The following is a 19,425-nucleotide window of genomic DNA, read 5'->3' as shown; positions in this document are numbered from 1 at the left end:
GGGGAGGTTTTAGGACATAACTCCTGTTCACAAAATGAGGAGCACCGATCCTCATTTCAGAAGAAGGGCTGCAGGAGTTAGGCAGTGAGGCATAAATAAAGATAAGGCCGGAGTAGCAGCTTCCTTGAGGCATGGAGGGAGCGCAAATCTTTGATCTTTCAAGAACAGAAAAGCAACGACCTGGTTATGATCTGCAGGGCTGGAGTTTGTAGAAATTACAGTAGGAGGAGCTGGAGCAACAAGGTAGCTGACTGTGAGTGATTAGATTGACCACTAGGGGGTAGCAAAGGGATACATTAAAGCAGTGGTCCCCAAACTTTCCAGCTTGGACCGGTGGAGGGGGGGGGAGGGGAAGTTGAGCGCTCAACTCCATTTGCACAAGTGGAGCTTCATGTGCCAGCGCGAACGCCCACCACTTGTGCAAATGGAGCTTTGTGCGCCAGTGCTCGCCAATTGCACAAGTGGAGCTGTGCATACACGCATGCTCACCTGTCGCTTGTGTGGCTCAGTTCCAGACAGGCCGCAGCCCGGTAGTGGGCTGCGGCCGGAGGGTTTGGGAGCCTTGCGTTAAAAGCATACTTTTAGCTGTTATCTGAAGGCCATGCAGATTTTTTGCAGCCTAGAGCTGTTGTCTCTAGTATTTTTGCAGCCTGCCAGTTCTTCTCCTCCTAGAGTGGCCCAGAACTATGGATGGCATGTACAGACCCCGTGTCCCGTGAATCCTATACAGCAGGGGTGTCAAACTCAATTTCATTGAGGGCCGCATCAGCATGGCGGTTGCCCTCAGGGGGCCGGGTGGGTGTGGCCATGGTGGGCGTGGCCTACTGGGTGGGCGTGGCTAGAGTGCGTATGGCCTACTGGGTGGGCGTGGCCAGCTCTACATCGTCCGCATCAAGGGTGCCTATGGGGGCCTGGGCAGGAGTGGGACAGATCTGGGGGTCTCTGGCAGGAGGAGGGTCTCTGGGCCAGGGCCAAGGCAGTGGGGGCCGCTCCCTCACTGTTTCCAGGATGGCTTCACGGGCCGCATGAAACCACTTCGCGGGCTGGATCCGGCCCCCGGGCCTTGTGTTTGACATGTCTGCTATACAGATTGCACATGTTTCTCAGCCTTGACTGCTTTAAGGTAGCTGGACTTCCATTCCCAGAATTCCTCAGCCATCTGCCAGGGATGGCCTAAAAATTCCTGCCCTGGCCATCTAATTGGACCAGATGACCTCTTCCAGCCCTGGGATTCTAGTACTGTTCCGAAGAGCTTTGATCATAATTTGGGTCTTCCCTCTTACAGGATGGCGAGGTTTACTGCATTGATGCCCGTTATTATGGCAATGTCAGCCGCTTCATCAACCACTTGTGTGATCCTAATATTATCCCCGTACGAGTCTTCATGTTGCACCAGGACCTGCGCTTCCCCCGCATTGCTTTCTTCAGCAGCCGGGACATTCAGACTGGCGAAGAACTTGGGTCAGTCTCAGGGGGAATTGTGGGTGTGGGGTGTGGGTGTGGGTGTGTATCGTTGTGAGGAATTGGCCAGGACTGGTGAAGAACTTGGGTCAGTCTCAGAGGGAATTGTGTGTTTTGTGTGTGTGTGTGTGTGTGTGTTTGTGTGTGTGTGTGTGTGTGTATGAAGAGACATCACTGTGAGGAATTGGCCAGGACTGGTGAAGAACGTGGGTCAGTCTCAGGGGGATTTGTGTGTTTTGTGTGTGTGTGTGTGTGTGTGTGTATGAAGAGACATCATTGTGAGGAATTGGCCAGGACTGGTGAAGAACTTAGGTCAGTCTCAGGGGGAATTGTGTGTGTGTGTGTGTGTGTGTGTGTGGGTGGGTGGGTGGGTGGGTGGGTGTGTATCGTTGTGAGGAATTGACCAGGACTGGTGAAGAACTTGGGTCAGTCTCAGGGGGAATTGTGTGTTTTGTGTGTGTGTGTGTGTGTGTATGAAGAGACATCATTGTGAGGAATTGGCCAGGACTGGTGAAGAACTTAGGTCAGTCTCAGGGGGAATTGTGTGTGTGTGTATGGGTGGGTGGGTGGGTGGGTGTGTATCGTTGTGAGGAATTGGCCAGGACTGGTGAAGAACTTGGGTCAGTCTCTGGGGGAATTGTGTGTTTTGTGTGTGTGTGTGTGTGTATGAAGAGACATCATTGTGAGGAATTGGCCAGGACTGGTGAAGAACTTGGGTCAGTCTCAGGGGGAATTGTGTGTGTGTGTGTGTGTGTGTGTGTGTTGTGAAGAATTGGCCAGGACTGGTGAAGAACTTGGGTCAGTCTCAGGGGGAAGAGTGTGTGTGTGTGTGTGTGTGTGTGTGTGTGTGTGTGTGTGTGTGTGTAAAGAGACATCGTTGTGAGGAATTAGCCAGGAAGTGGTTGCAGATTCAGAACACTGAGGGGAGCTGCACTCTTCTGCAAATATCGTCATGGTGACTCTCAACATTTAGCACTTTTAAGTGCGACCGGTAAATCTGTCTATCAGAGAACCCCGGGTCTTTGGCAACAGAGGGAGAATGGTATTTTTAGACCTGCAAGATGGTGAGCTAGTCAAGATGGTAAGCCGTGTCCATGCGAACTAATTCTACTTTATTCTAATCCGATGTATCATCAACAGAATCTTGCCAGTCTGATAATCCAGTCCCCCCCCCCGCCCCGTTCCCCGGTTGCCTTTACAGTCCAAAAAACCAGGAAGAGACTCTTATGAAATGTTTGCCACGCCCACACTCCTGCTGCTGCAGGCTAGGCTGCCTCTTATCTGATTATTGTCTGGTCTGCGGCTCTTCCTCCTCCTGTTTCCACAGGTCATTCTCACACCGTTAACAGGAATCGAACAAAGGTGAACGTGGGCTCAGAACCTCCCCTTGGTAGGGACCCCCAACTGAAAGACTCCTTTATAGCTTCTGCCTTCTTTCACTGGGGGGAAGGGTGCTCGGAAAAGTGGACCAAAGAGAATAGTATATGGGAATGACCTTTAAAGAGGAGAGGAGATGCTGCCTATGGAACAATCAGATAAAAGGCGTATTATCTTGGGGGGTAGAGGGAGCCCAGAGCCGCATAACAGTCAGTGTCAGAATCCATTTATATCACATCCATAAATGTATGTTTAAAACATTATTTCCCCCCCCCCCATGGATTCTGCCATCTCCCGAGGAAGGAGGAGCGGATGTGGATTCAGCCTGCCTTAGGTTATTTCAAAGACCAAGGGAAACCTTTTGAACTGGGGGAACAAAGGGGAGGGTTAGGGAAGAAGGCATCTGGCCTGTGTCTCCATTTGAATCTAAAGGAAGAAGACAATAACCGTAAAGATCCGAAGTTCCCTTTTTCCCATGAAAGGGATGACACGAAGTAAAATGATGGGGGGGGGCTGACCAAATGGGGTTGAGGGAAGTGGGATTGAACCAGGAACTCTTTATAAAGTTTCAATTCGTAAAACAATACCAAGTCCTGTCTTGTATTTCCACAACCAAGCATGTCCTAGTAAAAATTCCTTTTGGACTAGAACTGACTCCAAGAGTTTTTGTTTTCCTAAGACGTGGTTTGGGGTGGGTCCTGACAAGCAGAGAAAGAAACCTAAGGGGGGAAAAAAAGCCCTCCCTTAACTTATCAGACAGCAGGAGATTTATATTTTCAGACCTGCCAGATTCTGTTAAGATGGGGTTACAATAAAGTAGAATTTAGCTCCTCCGGTTGTGTATCCTGTCTGGTTCTGCCTGGGAAGGCTGACGAGAGTCCGTCCGTTCGTACAAGAGAGGCAGGAGACATGACCCGTGAGATATTTTTGTCCCTGAACACTTTGGGGTTTTAAAAAAAGCTGGATCATTCAGGTTTTCAGGCTGAACTAAGTCATCTTTATGTTGTTGTTTCTCTCTCTCTCTCTCTCTCTCTCTCTCCCTCCCTCCCTCCCTCCTCCCCCGTGTAAACTGGGCTGCAGATTTGACTATGGGGACCGTTTCTGGGACATCAAAAGCAAATACTTCACCTGCCAGTGTGGTTCGGAGAAATGCAAACATTCGGCGGAAGCGATTGCCCTGGAACAGAGCCGCCTGGCTCGTCTGGAGGCTCACCAGGATGTGTTGCCGGACAGCAGCAGCTTTCCTGCCTCCCAGGCTTAAGCGGGGGTCCGTTGCCCCTCTGCATGTGGAATCGCTTCTCCTTCTCCCGGCCCCACCCCTGACTTCCCCCTTTCTTCCACCCACCGTGGACTTCCGCTCGGCTTCGCGTTTGGAACACCAAAGCTGCTCTGCTCCAAGAGGAATTTGCCTTAAGAAATGCCACGTTGGCGGAAGCAGAGAAGAAGGCGGAAGACGCGTGTCTGGAGATGGGTGGGCTGGGGTGTCCGGGTGTGAAAGGAAAGGAAACCTCCGCCACAAAAGACAACGCTTGGCCCAGGAGAACTGTGCGCCTGAAGGTTTTCCTCACAACTGATGCACGCACAAAATCTGACTCTTAATGGTCTGATGGAGAAACATCCGGGGGAGACCAGAGAAGCGGGAGGGGTGGGGGTGTCTTCTTCCAATAGATTTTATTTTGAAGTGAATCTGAGGCCGTTTTGCCCTTTTCTCTCTTCCCTCAGCTCACTAACCTTTTTATGTGACCCAGCCAGATCTTTTGACACCTGCCTCTGTGGGTCTACGACAGGGATCTTCAAACTTGGTCGCTTTTACGACTTGTGGACTTCAATTCCCAGAATTCCTCCGCCAGGCACGCTGGGTAAGGAATTCTGGGAGTTGAAGTCCACAAGTCGTAAAAGGGCCACATTTGAAGACCCCCTGGTCTACGACAACTCACCATGGCCATTTCGCCGCGGTCAACTCACCGCAGAACAACCTGCCACGGGACAAGAGTCCCACCAGTAGTCCCCTAGAATCATGAAAGAAAGGATGACAAAATGTAAATGGCCAAAATTAAACTTATTTTTAAAATTATTTTCCACTAAGTAAATTGAATTGCTGGAATTGTCCTGCAGCTAATTGGCCGTGGCGAATGGGCTGAGGCGAGTTGTCCCATTCCGTGCCTCGTATTTCCTCTATCTCAGGGGTCTTCAAACTTGCATGCATGCTGGCTGAGGAATTCTAGGAGCTGAAGTCCACGAGTCATAAAAGCGGCCAAGTTTGAAGACCACCACTCTATCTGGAGGCAGCCAGTAAATGCAAGAAATTGGGAGCTCTCTCCAGCTTTCTGGGCCAAAAAAAAACAGCCTCCACCAAAGGCTTGGGAATGCTTTTTTTTTTCCCCTTCCTGAGCGGAGAAGCAAGAAAAGGTGTCCAAATTCCATTGCAGCCAGGATGTGCGTGGGGAGTTTTGTGCATCAACACATCCTGGGAAGGCTTTCAGGTTTAGAAACCAAGGATCAACTTGAAAGGCCTTTTTGCCATCCCCTAGTGTACTTGTGTTTATGTGTGGATGTGTGTTGTGACTGGAAGGGCCCATGTCCGTAGTTTCCCTTCTCCTCTGGGGCAAGTTCATTTTGGATCAAGTTTCACTTTTGAGTTGGAGCAGTGGTTTGTCTGTTCTCTCTTTGAGGTGGGATTTTTTTTTTTTACTTCTTTTCTCCCTGTTCAACCCCAGCAAAAGAGGTTTGACTCGGTTTTGAGGGCCAGCCTTATTATCTCGGTCTCTTTTTGTATGGGTTTCATAACTTGGGGGTTTTATAATGTCATTTTCTCGCACCGTATAAAACCAATAAAGGTTGGCAACCTGGTGGATTTTGATATGATGAAAGGTAACTGCATCGGCTTGAACCTTATTTAATCGCTTTGTTCTCTATTCCTCGGTCAAGGAAATGCCTGCAACCCGCATTCTTCTTCCTAATTCCCGTATCTGCCCCAGTATATTTCATTTGGCTGCTGAGGACAAGAAATAAATCAGATCTCCAGATCCACAAGACCCAGAGCTAATCAAATCCCTTTGGCATCAGATATATGATCCCCCTAAACGTTCCTATCTCTTCCTGTGCTTAAAGTGAACAGTGCTTTAAATCAGCATCCCCCAAACTTATGGGAACCAAGGGCCAGTTCCGTGGAGAGAGGTTCTTTCTGCGGCCCAGTTTCTGGCAGGCTGCAGCCCGGTGCCTGTCCACAGGCCAGGGGTTGGGGGCCCCTGTTAAATGAGCGATTTAAATAATTCTTTGCTGCCCTTATTAACACTTGCACTAACAAGCCACTGCTTTCCGCTCAATGATACAGCTAGCCCTTTACAAGTAGTCCTCAATTTATGACAGGTCGCTTAGCGAGCATTCAAAGACACAATGGACCTCCCCCTAAAAAAGGTACTTAAAATTGGGTTCTGATGTCTGCCCCACTCAGTCACATGACTGCATTTTGGGCACTTGGCAACCAGCCCATATTTACATCCATTTGCAGAGCTCCACAGACACGTGACTGCAATTGGTGGAGCAGTGGGCTAATGCCTCCTTAAGTAACACCAGTTGCCTGCAATTAGTGCAGGTTTGCATCCCACCCGGCTCAAGGTTGACTCAGCCTTCCATCCTTCCGAGGTAGGTAAAATGAGGACCCAGATTGTTGGGGGCAATAAGCTGACTTTGTAATAATGCCGCTTGGGGGGGGGGGAAGCCCTAATAAGCAGGCATATACATAGAATGAAGGCTATTGCTAAGCACATTGGTTTGCGCTTAAATTGTAAGCCGCCCTGAGTCTTCGGAGAAGGGCGGGATATAAATGGGATTAAAATAAAAATAAAAAATTGGCTTTGTTTTGCTGGAAACAGGCATTGACTTCTGGTTACCGGCAAAACACAGTGAACAATGGGTTTGCTTTAACAATCGACACATTCAGTTGGACCACCGCGTTCATTTCGCTGCCACACAAAAAAAGGGTTGCATGGTGACCCACTTTGCATTTCCTATTGTCAAAAAAAGGCTTACAATTTTATAGCCTGAGACCTGTGACAAGGACTAACAAGCTACTTATTGACTGCACAACTTTTCAGGCCACCTGGATTAATCTCAGAGAGCAGAGACAGATGGGTGAAGCTTGGGATTTTTCCTTGAGCAGCAAGAAGTATTTTACATTTTGTTTAATGTGTTTGTTCCTTGAGGAAGGGCTTTTCAACCAGTGGTACGGGTACCACCTGTGGTACATTGGCATCTGGCAGGTGGTACGCGACCATCCTAGAAAAGTAGCGAGGGAGGGGAATGAGCTGAACCGGTGGCAGCACTGCACAAGCCTAAGTGAGAGAGGGCTGGAGCTGCAGGGCTGTCAGGGCTCAGTGAAAGCACCAGGATCAGCGCCAGGCTCTAGCTGGACCTCAGCATTGATCCTGGTGCATCTGCTGAGCCCAAAAGTGCCGATCAGCTGGAATGTTGCAGCATCTCCAGGGTCTTGTCATTTACATTCAGATGCTTGGCAACTGATTCATATTTATGACAGTCACAGTGTCCCAGGGTCATGTGAAGTGACCAAAACCTGCTGCAACCACCCAGCAGAGGGGGGGGAGGTATAAAAACCAAATACCCCCAACCCTCGCTGCCAATCCTCAACAGAAATGCCCACAACAATGAAAACCTCAGACAGGAGGAAGAGCGCCGTCAGACGGCCAGGCAGGTGTCTTGCTCGGCTGTGGCTTGGGGGGCACATTTTTCAGTGCCATTGTAACTTCGAATAGTCACTAAGCAAACTGTTGTAAGTTGAGGACTACCTGTACTTCATCACTTTTTTCCTTTTTTGTGGGGGGGGGGGTCATCAAGCTTTTGACACCTTGCCAGGCGACTGATGGAACTCGGATGTTGCCATATCCTCAAAGTGGTACAATGGGTGAAAAGGTTGAAAAGCCCTGCCTTGATGTATACAAAATAGCAACTCCCGTATTCAGCAGTTGTGACTCCCAGGGGGCAGAGGTCCCAAAAAAGGATTTGGCCACCCCAGATTGTCATTAATTTTGCAGGTAAACTGGTCTCAAGCCATTGGTGCCTTTGTAGATTGTAGCTACCTGTTTAAACTGGAGGAAGTTTGGGTATGGGAACTGCTAGAATAGAGTGACGAAGAAGAAGGCGTGGCTGACTAACCATCCAGAACTGCATGAAAGCATCTGTGTTTTATTTTGTGAAAATAGGCAGCTCCTTAGTTCTTCAGGCCTGACTGCCTCTCACTTGTATGAAAAGGTAAAGGTTCCCCCGCACATGCGTGATAGTCGTTTCATCTCCATTTCAAAGCCAAAGAGCCAGCACTTGTCCGAGGACGTCTCCGTGGTCATGTGGCCGGCATGACTAGACGCCAAAGGCGCACGGAACGCTGTTACCTTCCCACCGTAGTGGTCCCTATTTTTCTACTTGCCTTTTTACGTGCTTTCGAACTGCTAGGTTGGCAGAAGCTGGGAAACTGCCGACCATCTGATCGACAAGCTCAGCGTCCTAACCCACTGAGCCACCACGTCCCTTTAACACTTCTGTAAAGAGGTCCTCTATTCTTTCAAACTTCGCTGATGGAGAAAACTTCTCAGTCGGAAGGAAACCAGGAACGGTGGGCTGGTAACCTTTTTCCCCCCCTCCCACCCAAGTAAATAAAGGAAGAAGGTTAAAAGAGAGGAGACATTTTTTCCCTACAAAGCATCAAGGGGAGAGAAAAACAGGCAAATGGAAAATAAAAAGTTATAAGGCTAGCAGCTGAGGCTGATGGGAGTCGAAGTCCAACACAACAGGCAACTGGAAGTAGCGTTTCAGGGTGGACGAATTGTGATCGGGAGACTGAATAGGGCTGGGTGTTCTTAAAACAAGTAGATGTATTTCCTTGTGCAGTAAAAACCTCCGGCAGAGGGTGGAAGCAGAAGCAGACATGGCCCCCTCGGGGATGATGCAATGATTCAGGAAAAGAAAATTAGTTGCTCACTTGCAGAGCACATCCTTAACCCACCAAGCCTCCACTTTAATCTGTAAGGAGAAGTTGGAAATCAGCTCTCATAATCCTCACTGATTGATAAGGGATGTTTTGGTGCTGCTTCAAAGTACAGCACCTCACTTTACAGGGATTAGGAAATTCTCAGTATTTTCAAATCTATTGAAATATACAATCAACGCAACACTATTGCAATCATGGAAAGTATAACTTCTGTCGTTGAAGTAGCCAGATTCATTGCAAGCTCTCGCATCCCTGAAGGACTCCTGTTTCCAAAGGCTTCCTAAATGTTTGTGAGAAGATGGTTCCCGTCGCTGGTGACGGGGGTAGTCCCACCCAGAGATTCCTCATCTATGGTCTCTAGATTAGGGCTTTCCAACCAGTGGTACAGGTACTGCCTGTGGTACATTGGCACCTGGCAGGTGGTATGCAACCCTCCTAGAAAAATGGTAGCGGGGGAGGGATATGAGCTGAACCGGTGGCAGCACCACACAAGCCAGAGAGAGAGATGGCTGGAGCTGCAAGGCTGTCAGGGCTCAGCGGAAGCGCCAGGATCAGCGCTTCTTCGGGGCTGGAGCTCGGGCTGATCCTGGGGCTTCTGAGCTCAGAAGAAGTGCCGATCAGCTGGAATGTTGCAGCATCTCCAGGGTCTTGTCATTTACATTCAGATGCTTGGCAACTGATTCATATTTATGGCGATCACAGTGTCCCAGGGTCATGTGAAGTGACCAAAACCTGCTGCAACCACTCAGCAGATGGGGGGGGAATAAAAACCAAACACCCCCCCACTCTGCCCCCGCTACCAATCCTTAACAGATATGCTCACAACAATGAAAACCTCGGACAGGAGGAAGAGCGCCGCCGGACGGGCAGGCAGGTGTCTTGCTCAGCTGTGGCTTGGGGGGCACTTTTTTCAGTGCTCTTGTAACTTCAAACAGTCACTAAGCGAACTGTTGTAAGTCGAGGACTACCTGTACTTCATCACTTTTTTCCTTTTTTGGGGGGGTCATCAGGGTTTTGACACCTTGCTAGGTGACTGGTGGTACTCGGATGTTGCCATATCCTCAAAGTGGTATAATGGGTGAAAAGATTGAAAAGCCCTCCTGTAGATGTCCGGGCCCCAAGCTATCTTGATCAACAACACCTTGATTAGCATCCAGAAACACACTGGCATCCAGGGCAGTTCCTCTACAGATCCTTTGTCAGGGTTCCAATTGACGAACCCAACCAAGTAAACACCTTTGAATCTTTCCGAACTCTTAATGTAAAACTTTATTGAGTACATCATTTCGGCACACATGCAAGCAAAACCAGCTCTGGCAAAAAAACCCCACCCAATCCCATATAGTAAAAGTATAGAATTCCCCCTCCTCCTTCTTGCCCAATTAGGTGGAAAGATATTGTTATGAGAAAGTGTCTCTGGGTCTGGCCAGACACCTGGTGAATTGTCCTTGGGTCTCACCGTCTGCTTTCTTGATCTTTTGAAGTCTGCATTCCAATCCCTTTTCCTTCCCCCAAGTTCGTTGGCAAGCTGAGAAGCTGTAATTGTCAGACCAGGAGCAACACACTTCGAACTTGACATCCTTGACTTATGGCCATTTAGAGCCTTTAGAGACTGTTGTAAGTTGTGACAGTGCTGAAAAAAAGTGTCTTATGCAGATCCTGACACGACTGTCACAGAATCCCTGCAGTCATGTGATTGTGCAATTGTTGTGCATTTATGCCACTTGCAACCTTCCCAGGTAGTTTCTGACAAAAATGGGGCAGCCGGAGTGGAAGGTTGCAAGACACCATCATGTGATGTGTCATTTGACTTCAGTGATTCACTTAACGACCATGGCAAGAAAGGTCATAGAAAATTAGATGCGGTCATACGATGTCTCACTTAATGATCACACTGCTTCACCATGAATTTTCCAGTCCCAGTTTTGAAACTCCCATTTGCCCACCATAACAAGCTCAGTCTATCTCTGTCTCATGGTTATCCTGAAGATACAAAGCAGGAGACAAAGCTGTGGCAGAGACTCAGATCTTCGTGGAGTTATAACAAAGTTTATAACAAAAACACAGGTAGTCCTTGAGTTACGATAGTGATGGAGACAGGGATGGCCACTGCTAAGCGATCGTGTGACCACATTGCTTAGCAACAGCAATCCAGGCAGCCCCAGTTGTTGTAACCCCAAGATGTGGGTCGTTAAGTGGGAAGGTGAAGGAGTCCCAGGTAAGGAGTGCGAGAGCATCCGATTTTGATCACCACATTACAAAAAAAAGATGCTGAGACTTTGGGAAAAGAGCAAAGAAGAGCAACTAAGAAAGGGGTGTCAAACTCAATTTCATTGATGGCCGCATCAGCATTGCAGTTGCCCTCAGGGGGGTGGGCGGGTGTGGCCTGGGTGGGCGTGGCCTACTGGGTGGGTGGGCGTGGCTAGAGTGCGTATGGCCTACTGGGTGGGCGTGGCCAGCTCCACATCGTTCGCATCAAGGGTGCCTATGGGGGCCTGGGCAGGAGTGGGACAGATCTGAGGGTCTCTGGCAGAAGGAGGGTCTCTGGGCCAGGGCCAAGGCAGTGGGAGCAATTCCCTCACTGTTTCCAGGATGGCTTCGCGGGCCACATGAAACCACTTCGCGGGCCGGATCCAGCCCCCGGGCCTTGTGTTTGACATGTCTGAACTAAGATAACTAGGAGTCTGAAGAGAAAAACATTGGAAGAACGGTTGCAGGAATGTGGCTAGTCTAGAGAAAACAAGGACTACTAGACCATGTTGTTTTCTTAGTAACGGTCCTGGGGTTGTTTCAGATGCCTGCTTTAGGGTGTTGTTGTTTTTTGACAAGTCACTCAGTTACAACATTTTCTCGCTAGGTTACATCACAAGGTTTGGGTGAGAATGCAGTTAATATACAGTCCGGATATGCTGTAACTGTTTTTCAGAAGAAAATAGGATTCGGAGTAGGTTGAAAACTCCTGGGCAAAGTCCTCCAACTCTCTGTACAGGTAGTCCTCGGCTTACGACCACAATTGAGCCCAAAATTTCTGTTGTTAAGTGAGACACTTGTTAAGCGGGTTTTGCCCCACTTTGCAAACCTTTCTTGCCTCACTTGTTAAGTGAATGGCTGCAGCTGACAAGTTAGTAACCCGGTTGTTAAGTGAATCTGGCTTCCCCCTTGACTTTGCTTGCCGGAAGGTCGCAAAAGCGGATCACATGACCTTGGGACACGGTTAACAGTCATAAGTATGAACCAGTTGCCAAGCATCTGAAGGTTGATCACAGGATGCTGCAAAAGTTGCAACTGTGAAAGACAGTCCTAAGTCACTTTTTTCAGGGCTGTTGTAACTTTGAACGGCCACTAAATGAACTGTTGTAAGTCGAGGACCACCTGTTTATTTTTATGTGGACCAGAAGGGAAGACTTTGTCAGTTGTCGAATGCCTTCCTTCGGTGCAAAAATTCAGGAAGAAGGTAACTTCTGTTTATTTCTGGAAATGCCCTGACATTTATTCATGTCCTAAGCAAGCCTAGGTGATATTAACAGGGCTGTTAACTGTCTTCACCACACAATCACACTTCCGCCCAAAATTTCCCACTGCTAAGCAAGACAGTTGTTAAGTGAGTTTTGTCTTGTTTTATTTTATTTATTTATTTATTTTTTATTACATTTACTCAGGGCAGCTTACAAGCTTAGCAGTAGCAAACATTCTATGCATATGCCTGCTTATTAGGGCTTTCACACACACACCAGCAGCATTATTACAAAGTCAGCTTATTGCCCCCAACAATCTGGGTCCTCATTTTACCTACCTCGGAAAGATGGAAGGCTGAGTCAACCTTGAGCCTGGTGGGATGCGAACCTGCACTGATTGCAGGCAGCTGGTGTTACTTAAGGAGGCATTAGCCCACTGCTCCACCAAGCAAGTATTACCTATTTATATTGAAAAAATGGATTGAAATTGTTAGAAGAATTGTTCTAAGATGAGGATGCATCTCATATACAACATGAACAACCACACAAAGGAGAAAAGTCTGTAGGGGATAAAAAAAACATCAGAAAGTAAATATGATGAGTTCATGTTCTGGATTCCAAAGAGAAAGAAATTGTGTTCATGGGTAGTAACTAGACATCCTGGGACTGGACAGAACTTTCTTTACAGCAAAGTATATTAAATTCATCAAAGAAAAAAAAATTATATCTGGAGAAGAAGTAGACATAGTACTACATATACCATGTCCTGTGGATCTCAGTGGAAGGTGATACAATAAAGGAAACAGAATGGCGTGTTAAATGTGGTTGGCAGACATTCAGCAAGCTAAGCATAATTTTCAAGAACAACCTCCCCTATGCCAGAAGACAAAAGTTTTCGATCAGTGGGTGCTACCTACTCTTACATACACTGGTGAAACATGGACAGTAATCTCACAATTGATACAAAAGCTAGGAGTGGCACAAAGAGCCATGGAAAGATACTTGATTGGCATCACAAGACAAGATACAAAGACCCGCACATGGATTAGAGAACAAACGAAAGCATACAATATCATCAAGGGAGTAAAAGAATTGAAATGGAAATGGGCTGGTCACATAGCAAGAAGAACTGGTGGCAGGTGGACCAAAGCAATCTTTCTTGCCGCAGTTGTTAAGCCAATCACTGCAGTTAAGTTAGTAACATGGTTCTTAAGTGAATCTGGCTTTCCTATCGACTTTGCTTGTCAGAGGTTTGCAAGAAGTGATCAAAGGATCCCAGGTCACTGTAACCGTCATAAATAACTTGCCAGTGGCCCAAGTGGCTGAATTTTGATCACCTGACCATGGGGATGATCCAACAGTCTCAAGTATAAAAACAGTCATAAGGCGGGTTTTTTCAGTCCCGTTGTAACTTTAAATAGTCATTAAATGAACTGTTGTAAGTCAAGGACTGCCTGTAACAGGGCAGCTAGCTGCTTGTGCTAAATAATCTCTCTCCCTCCCACTTTCTCTGCTGAGCATTTTCATTGCAGAGTCCTAGAAAGCAACACAGCCTGCCTACCCATGTCTGCAAACCATAGTTTACCATTTAATGTATGACCCCAATCAATCATAGTTTGCTTCAGAAACCATCGTGCAAGTTGAGTTTGGGGGCCGACAACAGCTGCTCACCAACTGCATCCCTGCATCACACAATGTCTTCTCCTAGTTTATAATCTGAGTACAGGTAATCCTGGGCTTGAAGCCACGGCTGAGCCCAACGTTTCTGTTGTTAAGTGAGACATTTGTTAAGTGAGTTTTGCCCCATTTTACGACCTTTCAGCCCTTTCAGTTGTTTAGTGAATCCTTGCAGTTGTTACCTTGGCAACACGGCTGTTAAAGTGAATCTGGCTTCCCCATTGACTTTGCTCGTCAGAAGGTCGCAAAAGGGGATGGCATGAAACCTCCGGGGACACTGCCACGGTCATAAATACGAGTCTTTTGCCAAGCCACTGAATTTTGATCAGGTAACCCTGGGGATGCTGCAACGGTCAGTAAGTGTGAAAAATGGTCATTAAGTCACTTTTTTCAGTGGCGTGGTCACTTTGAACGGTCACGACATCACTGTTGTAAGTCGAGGACTACCTTCATTTACATAGTTTTGGAAGCCAGCCGGGCTATGGGGCGATTTATCCGAGTCATTCAGGGCTTTTTTTCTCATTGAACGCTCAGAACGGAGTTCCGGCACCTTTTTTTGGATGGAACCTTGTAGGGTAGGCAAGGCAGGTTGTATGACATGTGTGAGTTCCGGCACCTTTTTCTTTTACAAAAAAAGCACTGGAGTCACTGGAAAACAACATTGGAAAACAACAACAACAACAACAAAACAGCTACGGTGAACCCATCCACGGCACTTTCAGGGGACCCATCAAACTTACACCCAAGTTCTCTTTGCAGTGTATGCCTCCCAGCATACACAAAGGACAGCACAGCAGGAGGCTGATGGTGCAGATCAGCAGAGGGGCTGGACAGCTCTGGGCGATGACTGCTCACTCAGGTTAAGCCTAATGACTTAAGCTGTTGACAGCCCCAGGCATGGTCAGCCTGGTGGGAAGCCAGGATCTACACCCATTGTCACCTGCACTGGCAGGAAGCCCAGGTTTGAACTGATTGGATGCCATCCACCTTGTTGTTGTTAGTTGCGAAGTCGTGTCCGACCCATCGCGACCCTATGGACAATGTTCCTCCAGGCCTTCCTGTCCTCTACCATCTTCTGGAGTCCATTTAAGCTCACGCCTACTGCTTCAATGACTCCATCCAGCCACCTCATTCTCTGTCGTCCCCTTCTTCTCTTGCCCTCAATCTTTCCCAGCATTTTGCTCTTCTCCAGGGAGTCCTTCCTTCTCATTAGGTGGCCAAAGTATTTGAGTTTTAGCTTCAGGATCTGGCCTTCTAAAGAGCAGTCAGGGTTGATCTCCTCTAGGACTGACCAGTTTGATCGCCTTGCAGTCCAAGGGACTCGCAGGAGTCTTCTCCAGCACCACAGTTCAAAGGCCTCAATTCTTTGGCGCTCAGCCTTTCTTATGGTCCAGCTTTTACTGCCATACATTGCAACTGGGAAGACCATAGCCTTGACTATACGCACTTTTGTTGACAGGGTGATGTCTCTGCTTTTTAGTGTGCTGTCTAGATTTGCCATGGCTTTCCTCCCGAGGAGCAAGCGTCTTTTAATTTCTTGACTACAGTCCCCATCTGCAGTGATCTTGGAGCCCAGGAAAATAAAATCTGTCACTACCTCCATTTCTTCCCCATCTATTTGCCAGGAATTGAGACGGCCGGATGCCATGATCTTGGTTTTCTGAATGTTTAGTTTCAACCCAACTTTTGCACTCTCCTTCTTCACTCGCAACAAGAGGCTCTTCAGTTCCTCTTCACTTTCTGCCATCAGAGTGGTATCATCTGCATATCTCAGGTTGTTGATATTTCTTCCGGCAATCTTAATTCCAACTTTTGATTCATCTAGCCCTGCCTTTCTCATGATGCGCTCTGCATATAAGTTAAATAGGCAAGGCGACAGTACGCAGCCTTGCCGGACTCCTTTCCCAATTTTGAACCAATCAGTGGTTCCGTGTCTACTTCTCACTGTTGCTTCTTGGCCCACATATAGGTTTCTCAAGAGACAAATAAGATGGTCTGGTACACCCATCTCTTTAAGGACTTGCCACAGTTTGTTATGATCCACACAATCAAAGGCTTTAGCATAGTCAATGAAGCAGAAGTAGATGTTTTTCTGGAACTCTCTAGCTTTCTCCATGATCCAGCATATGTTGGCAATTTAATCTCTAGTTCCTCTGCCTCTTCGAAATCCTGCTTGTACTTCTGGTAGTTCTTGATCTAATAGATCTTGATCTATTTAAGTTAAATAGGCAGGGCGACAGTATACAGCCTTGTCGGACTCCTTTCCCAATTTGGAACCAATCAGTGGTTCCGTGTCCAGTTCTCCCTGTTGCCATCCACCTGGGCAGGTACAAACAGACGCCAGGCTTCCCTGTTTCCCCAGTTCGTTCTGTTCAGAATAAACTCATCTTTACCCCAGCTCTGGGTCCGTCTCTATGTGAAGCACACGACTTTACACGCTTCTCTTTTTTCGGGACCACCCCCACCAGTGGCGTAGCGTAGGTTGTCAGCACCCGGGGCAAGGCAACCGGAAGCGGAAATAGAGGGGTGGGCGGGCGGTGACGTCACGGCACTGCTGAAAAGACGCGCCCCGCAGCAGCGTAGACTTTCCAAGAAGAGTCGCGCGCATGCGGGATGCTTCCGGGTCCCTCTCGAGGGCGGCTGGGCGGGGCTCCGACCTGCAAGAGCCGCTGCATTCAAGCTCGCACGTGAACCCCGCTAAATAAAGCCACGCATGCGCACGAAGCTAGGCCGGCCGGCCAGCAGGTCCATCTTCGCTCGGCCAAACCTGCCGGGGCGCCTGCGGGGCGTTTGCGGTTGGCCTGAGCCTGGGCGGAGAGTTGGCCGCTTCTATTTATTTTATTCAGTTTATGTGGCCGCCCATCTCACCTGCCGGACTCATTTCGCTTTGCAAGAAAGAGCAGCTCGAGAGCGGAGCCAAGCCAACTCTGTGCAGCCCTTGGGGCTCCCTGAGCAGCTCAGTGCGAGCACGCCCCCCCCAGATGTTGCGCCCGGTGCAGCCGGCCCCCCCTGCACCCCCCACGCTATGCCACTGACCCCCACCCCCACCCCCCACCCCCACCCACCCCCCCCCCCCCGAAGCTCAAGCTGCCCCTTTCCGGAATCTGCGTGGCTGGAGAAGCGGTCGGTGCAAGGGCGATGAGAAGAGCTCGGAGGCGCAGGCGCGGAAGGGGTTAAAACGGCCTGGCCGGCAGGGGGCGTGGCCGAGGCCAGCGGCAGGTGAGCGTAGCCAGCAGGTGTGCGGCTCGGCGGGAGGCGGGGCGGCGGTGACGTCAGCGTGGGTGGGGAGGTGGGTGGGTGGAGGGAAGCCCTGCCAAGCAACAGGTTCCAGCTCAGAATCGCCCCGTTCGGAGACTTCTCCGCTCGCCTTCCGTCACTCCCGGGCTGCGCAGGGTCGGCGGGAGCCGCCTTCTCCCGCTCCTCGGCCGGCCTCGAAATGGGGGGCAAAAAGAAAGAAGACAACGAGGCTTCCAGCCAGTACGGTGAGTCCCCGCGGTGGGTCTCAGGCGGCCCGTGGTGGAGGGGTGGGTGGGTGGGTGGGTGGGCAAAGCGGTGGGTCGAGGCTGGAAAGCCCAGTGGTTGGAGCAGAGCCCAGTTTTTCAGCCCCTCGGAAATCGGGGACGCTCCCTCACTGGAGATGTTTAAGGAGAGGACGGAACACCCATTTGTCTGAAATGGTGTAAGGGGTCCCCTGCTTGAGCAGGGGGGCTGGACTAGAAGACCTCCAAGGTCCCCCTTCCGGCTCTATTCTATTCTCCTTTTTTTTCTTCCCCTAGTCTTGAGCGCCGGGAGCGTTGTCTGGCGTTTGAGAAAGGGAGAGCAAGGGGATTTTTGGAACTAGGAGGATATTTGAAGGTTTGTTTTTTTTTAAAAAACAAACAAACTAAAAGTTTGAAGTTTTTGCTGTTGGGGGAAAATAGACAGCTGATGGCTGGCGATTCGTTTTTATGTCTTTGTTTCTGCGCACGCCCCCCCCCCCTTTTTAATTCCTAGCTCGCCAGAAACTTCAGAATTTCAGCCGGGAGAGAAGAGAGAAACCGTGAATCCAAAGTGATAACTTTATTATTTTTCATTCACTTAAAGCACTTGTGTTCTGGCTATATTCTTCTCCAGGTTTTAGACAGGCGACGAACTTTAAGTTTAAGAAACTTTCTACTGGTTTCTTAGTCTGCTACAGTACAGGTAGTCCCCGACTTGCAACGGCTTGTTTAGTGACCTTCAAAGTTACAACGGCACTGAAATAAGGGACTATTCTTCGCACTTACGACCGTTGCAGCATCCCCATCATCACTTGATCAAAACTCAGATAATTGGCAACTGTTTCATATATATGACCGTTGCTGTGTCCCAAGGTCAGGTGATCATCTTTTGAGACCTCCTGACAAGGAAATTCAATGGGGAAGCCAGATTCACTTAACAGTTGGGTTATTAACTTATCAACTGCAATGATTCATTTAACAACGGAAGCAAGAAAGGTCATAAAATGGGGCAAAACTCACTTAATAAATGTCTCACTTAACGATGGGCTCAATTGTCATGTTGAGGACTGCCTGTACTTTTGTGTGTGTTTGTGTGTGTTTGAATCCCTATTGACTCCTGGCAATTTCCTATATACATCTCTGCAGGATTTCTTTTTCTTTTCTTTTTTTTGGCAACATTTTAGAAGTGGGGTGTGTGTGATTACGTGTGTGTGCCTTTGAGGCAGTGTGGACTCTTGGCGAGTGCCTGGATTAGTCCCTGCAGATTGTTTTTGGCAAGATTTTGGAAGTAGTATGTGTATATGTGTGTGATTAGTGTTGATTCCTGGCAACTTCCTGGACTTTCTCTGCAGATTTGTTGTCAGTAGTGTGTTTGTGTGCCTTTGAGCCAGTGTCACTGGCAACATCCTGGACGGATCTCTGAAGATTTCTTGGCATGATTTTGGAAATGGCACGTGTGATCAGAGTCCTGGCAACTTCCTGGAAATTTCTTGGGAAGAATTTGGAATTGGTTTGTCCTTGCCTGCTTCCTAGGGCTGAGAGAGAGGGACTGGTTCAAGGTCACCCAGCCAGCTTTGAGCGCCAGGCAGGACTAGAATTCACGATCTCCTGGTTTCTAGCCTGTGCTTTAACCACTATACCAAACTGGCTCTCTGCATTTTGAAGTGTGAAGGCAAATGTTGTCATATTCATTTTTTTTCATTCCCCCTTTATTGTATATCAGTTATTAAATGTGGCAAACGTACCTAATACTGGTTGATGAAGATTCTCACTCAGTGCTTTTTTTGTAAAAGAAAAAGGTGCCGGAACTCACACATGTCATACAACCTGCCTTGCCTACCCTACAAGGTTCCATCCAAAAAAAGGTGCCGGAACTCCGTTCTGAGCCTTCTATGACAAAAAAAGCCCTGTTCTCACTCATCCAGGGTACAGTTGTCTGGAAGCTGAATCGTGGCAACTGGACTTTTTTTTCTTT

General features: G+C 48.5%; 2 protein-coding genes across 2 annotated transcripts in view; both read left to right on the top strand.

Moving 5' to 3' along the window:
• EHMT2 (euchromatic histone lysine methyltransferase 2) overlaps nt 1-5,708 on the top strand; it is a 48,232-nt gene extending 42,524 nt beyond the window's left edge. Inside the window, exons 27-28 of the mRNA XM_083355633.1 lie at nt 1,286-1,461; nt 3,919-5,708. Coding sequence (XP_083211759.1) covers nt 1,286-1,461; nt 3,919-4,099 — 357 coding nt within the window. The 3' untranslated portion in view covers nt 4,100-5,708. The remainder of the gene's footprint in view (nt 1-1,285; nt 1,462-3,918) is intronic.
• Nucleotides 5,709-17,308: 11,600 nt separating this feature from the next.
• Nucleotides 17,309-19,425, top strand: part of SLC44A4 (solute carrier family 44 member 4) — a 67,654-nt gene continuing 65,537 nt past the window's right edge. Inside the window, exon 1 of the mRNA XM_083355645.1 lies at nt 17,309-17,453. Within this exon, the coding sequence (XP_083211771.1) occupies nt 17,408-17,453 (46 nt within the window). The 5' untranslated portion in view covers nt 17,309-17,407. The remainder of the gene's footprint in view (nt 17,454-19,425) is intronic.

Source organism: Vipera ursinii (genome assembly GCF_947247035.1).
Source record: "Vipera ursinii genome assembly, chromosome: 2".
Taxonomy (NCBI): domain Eukaryota; kingdom Metazoa; phylum Chordata; class Lepidosauria; order Squamata; family Viperidae; genus Vipera; species Vipera ursinii.
The sequence above is the reverse complement of the archived record's forward strand: the minus strand, read 5'-3'. Positions and strand labels throughout refer to the sequence as shown.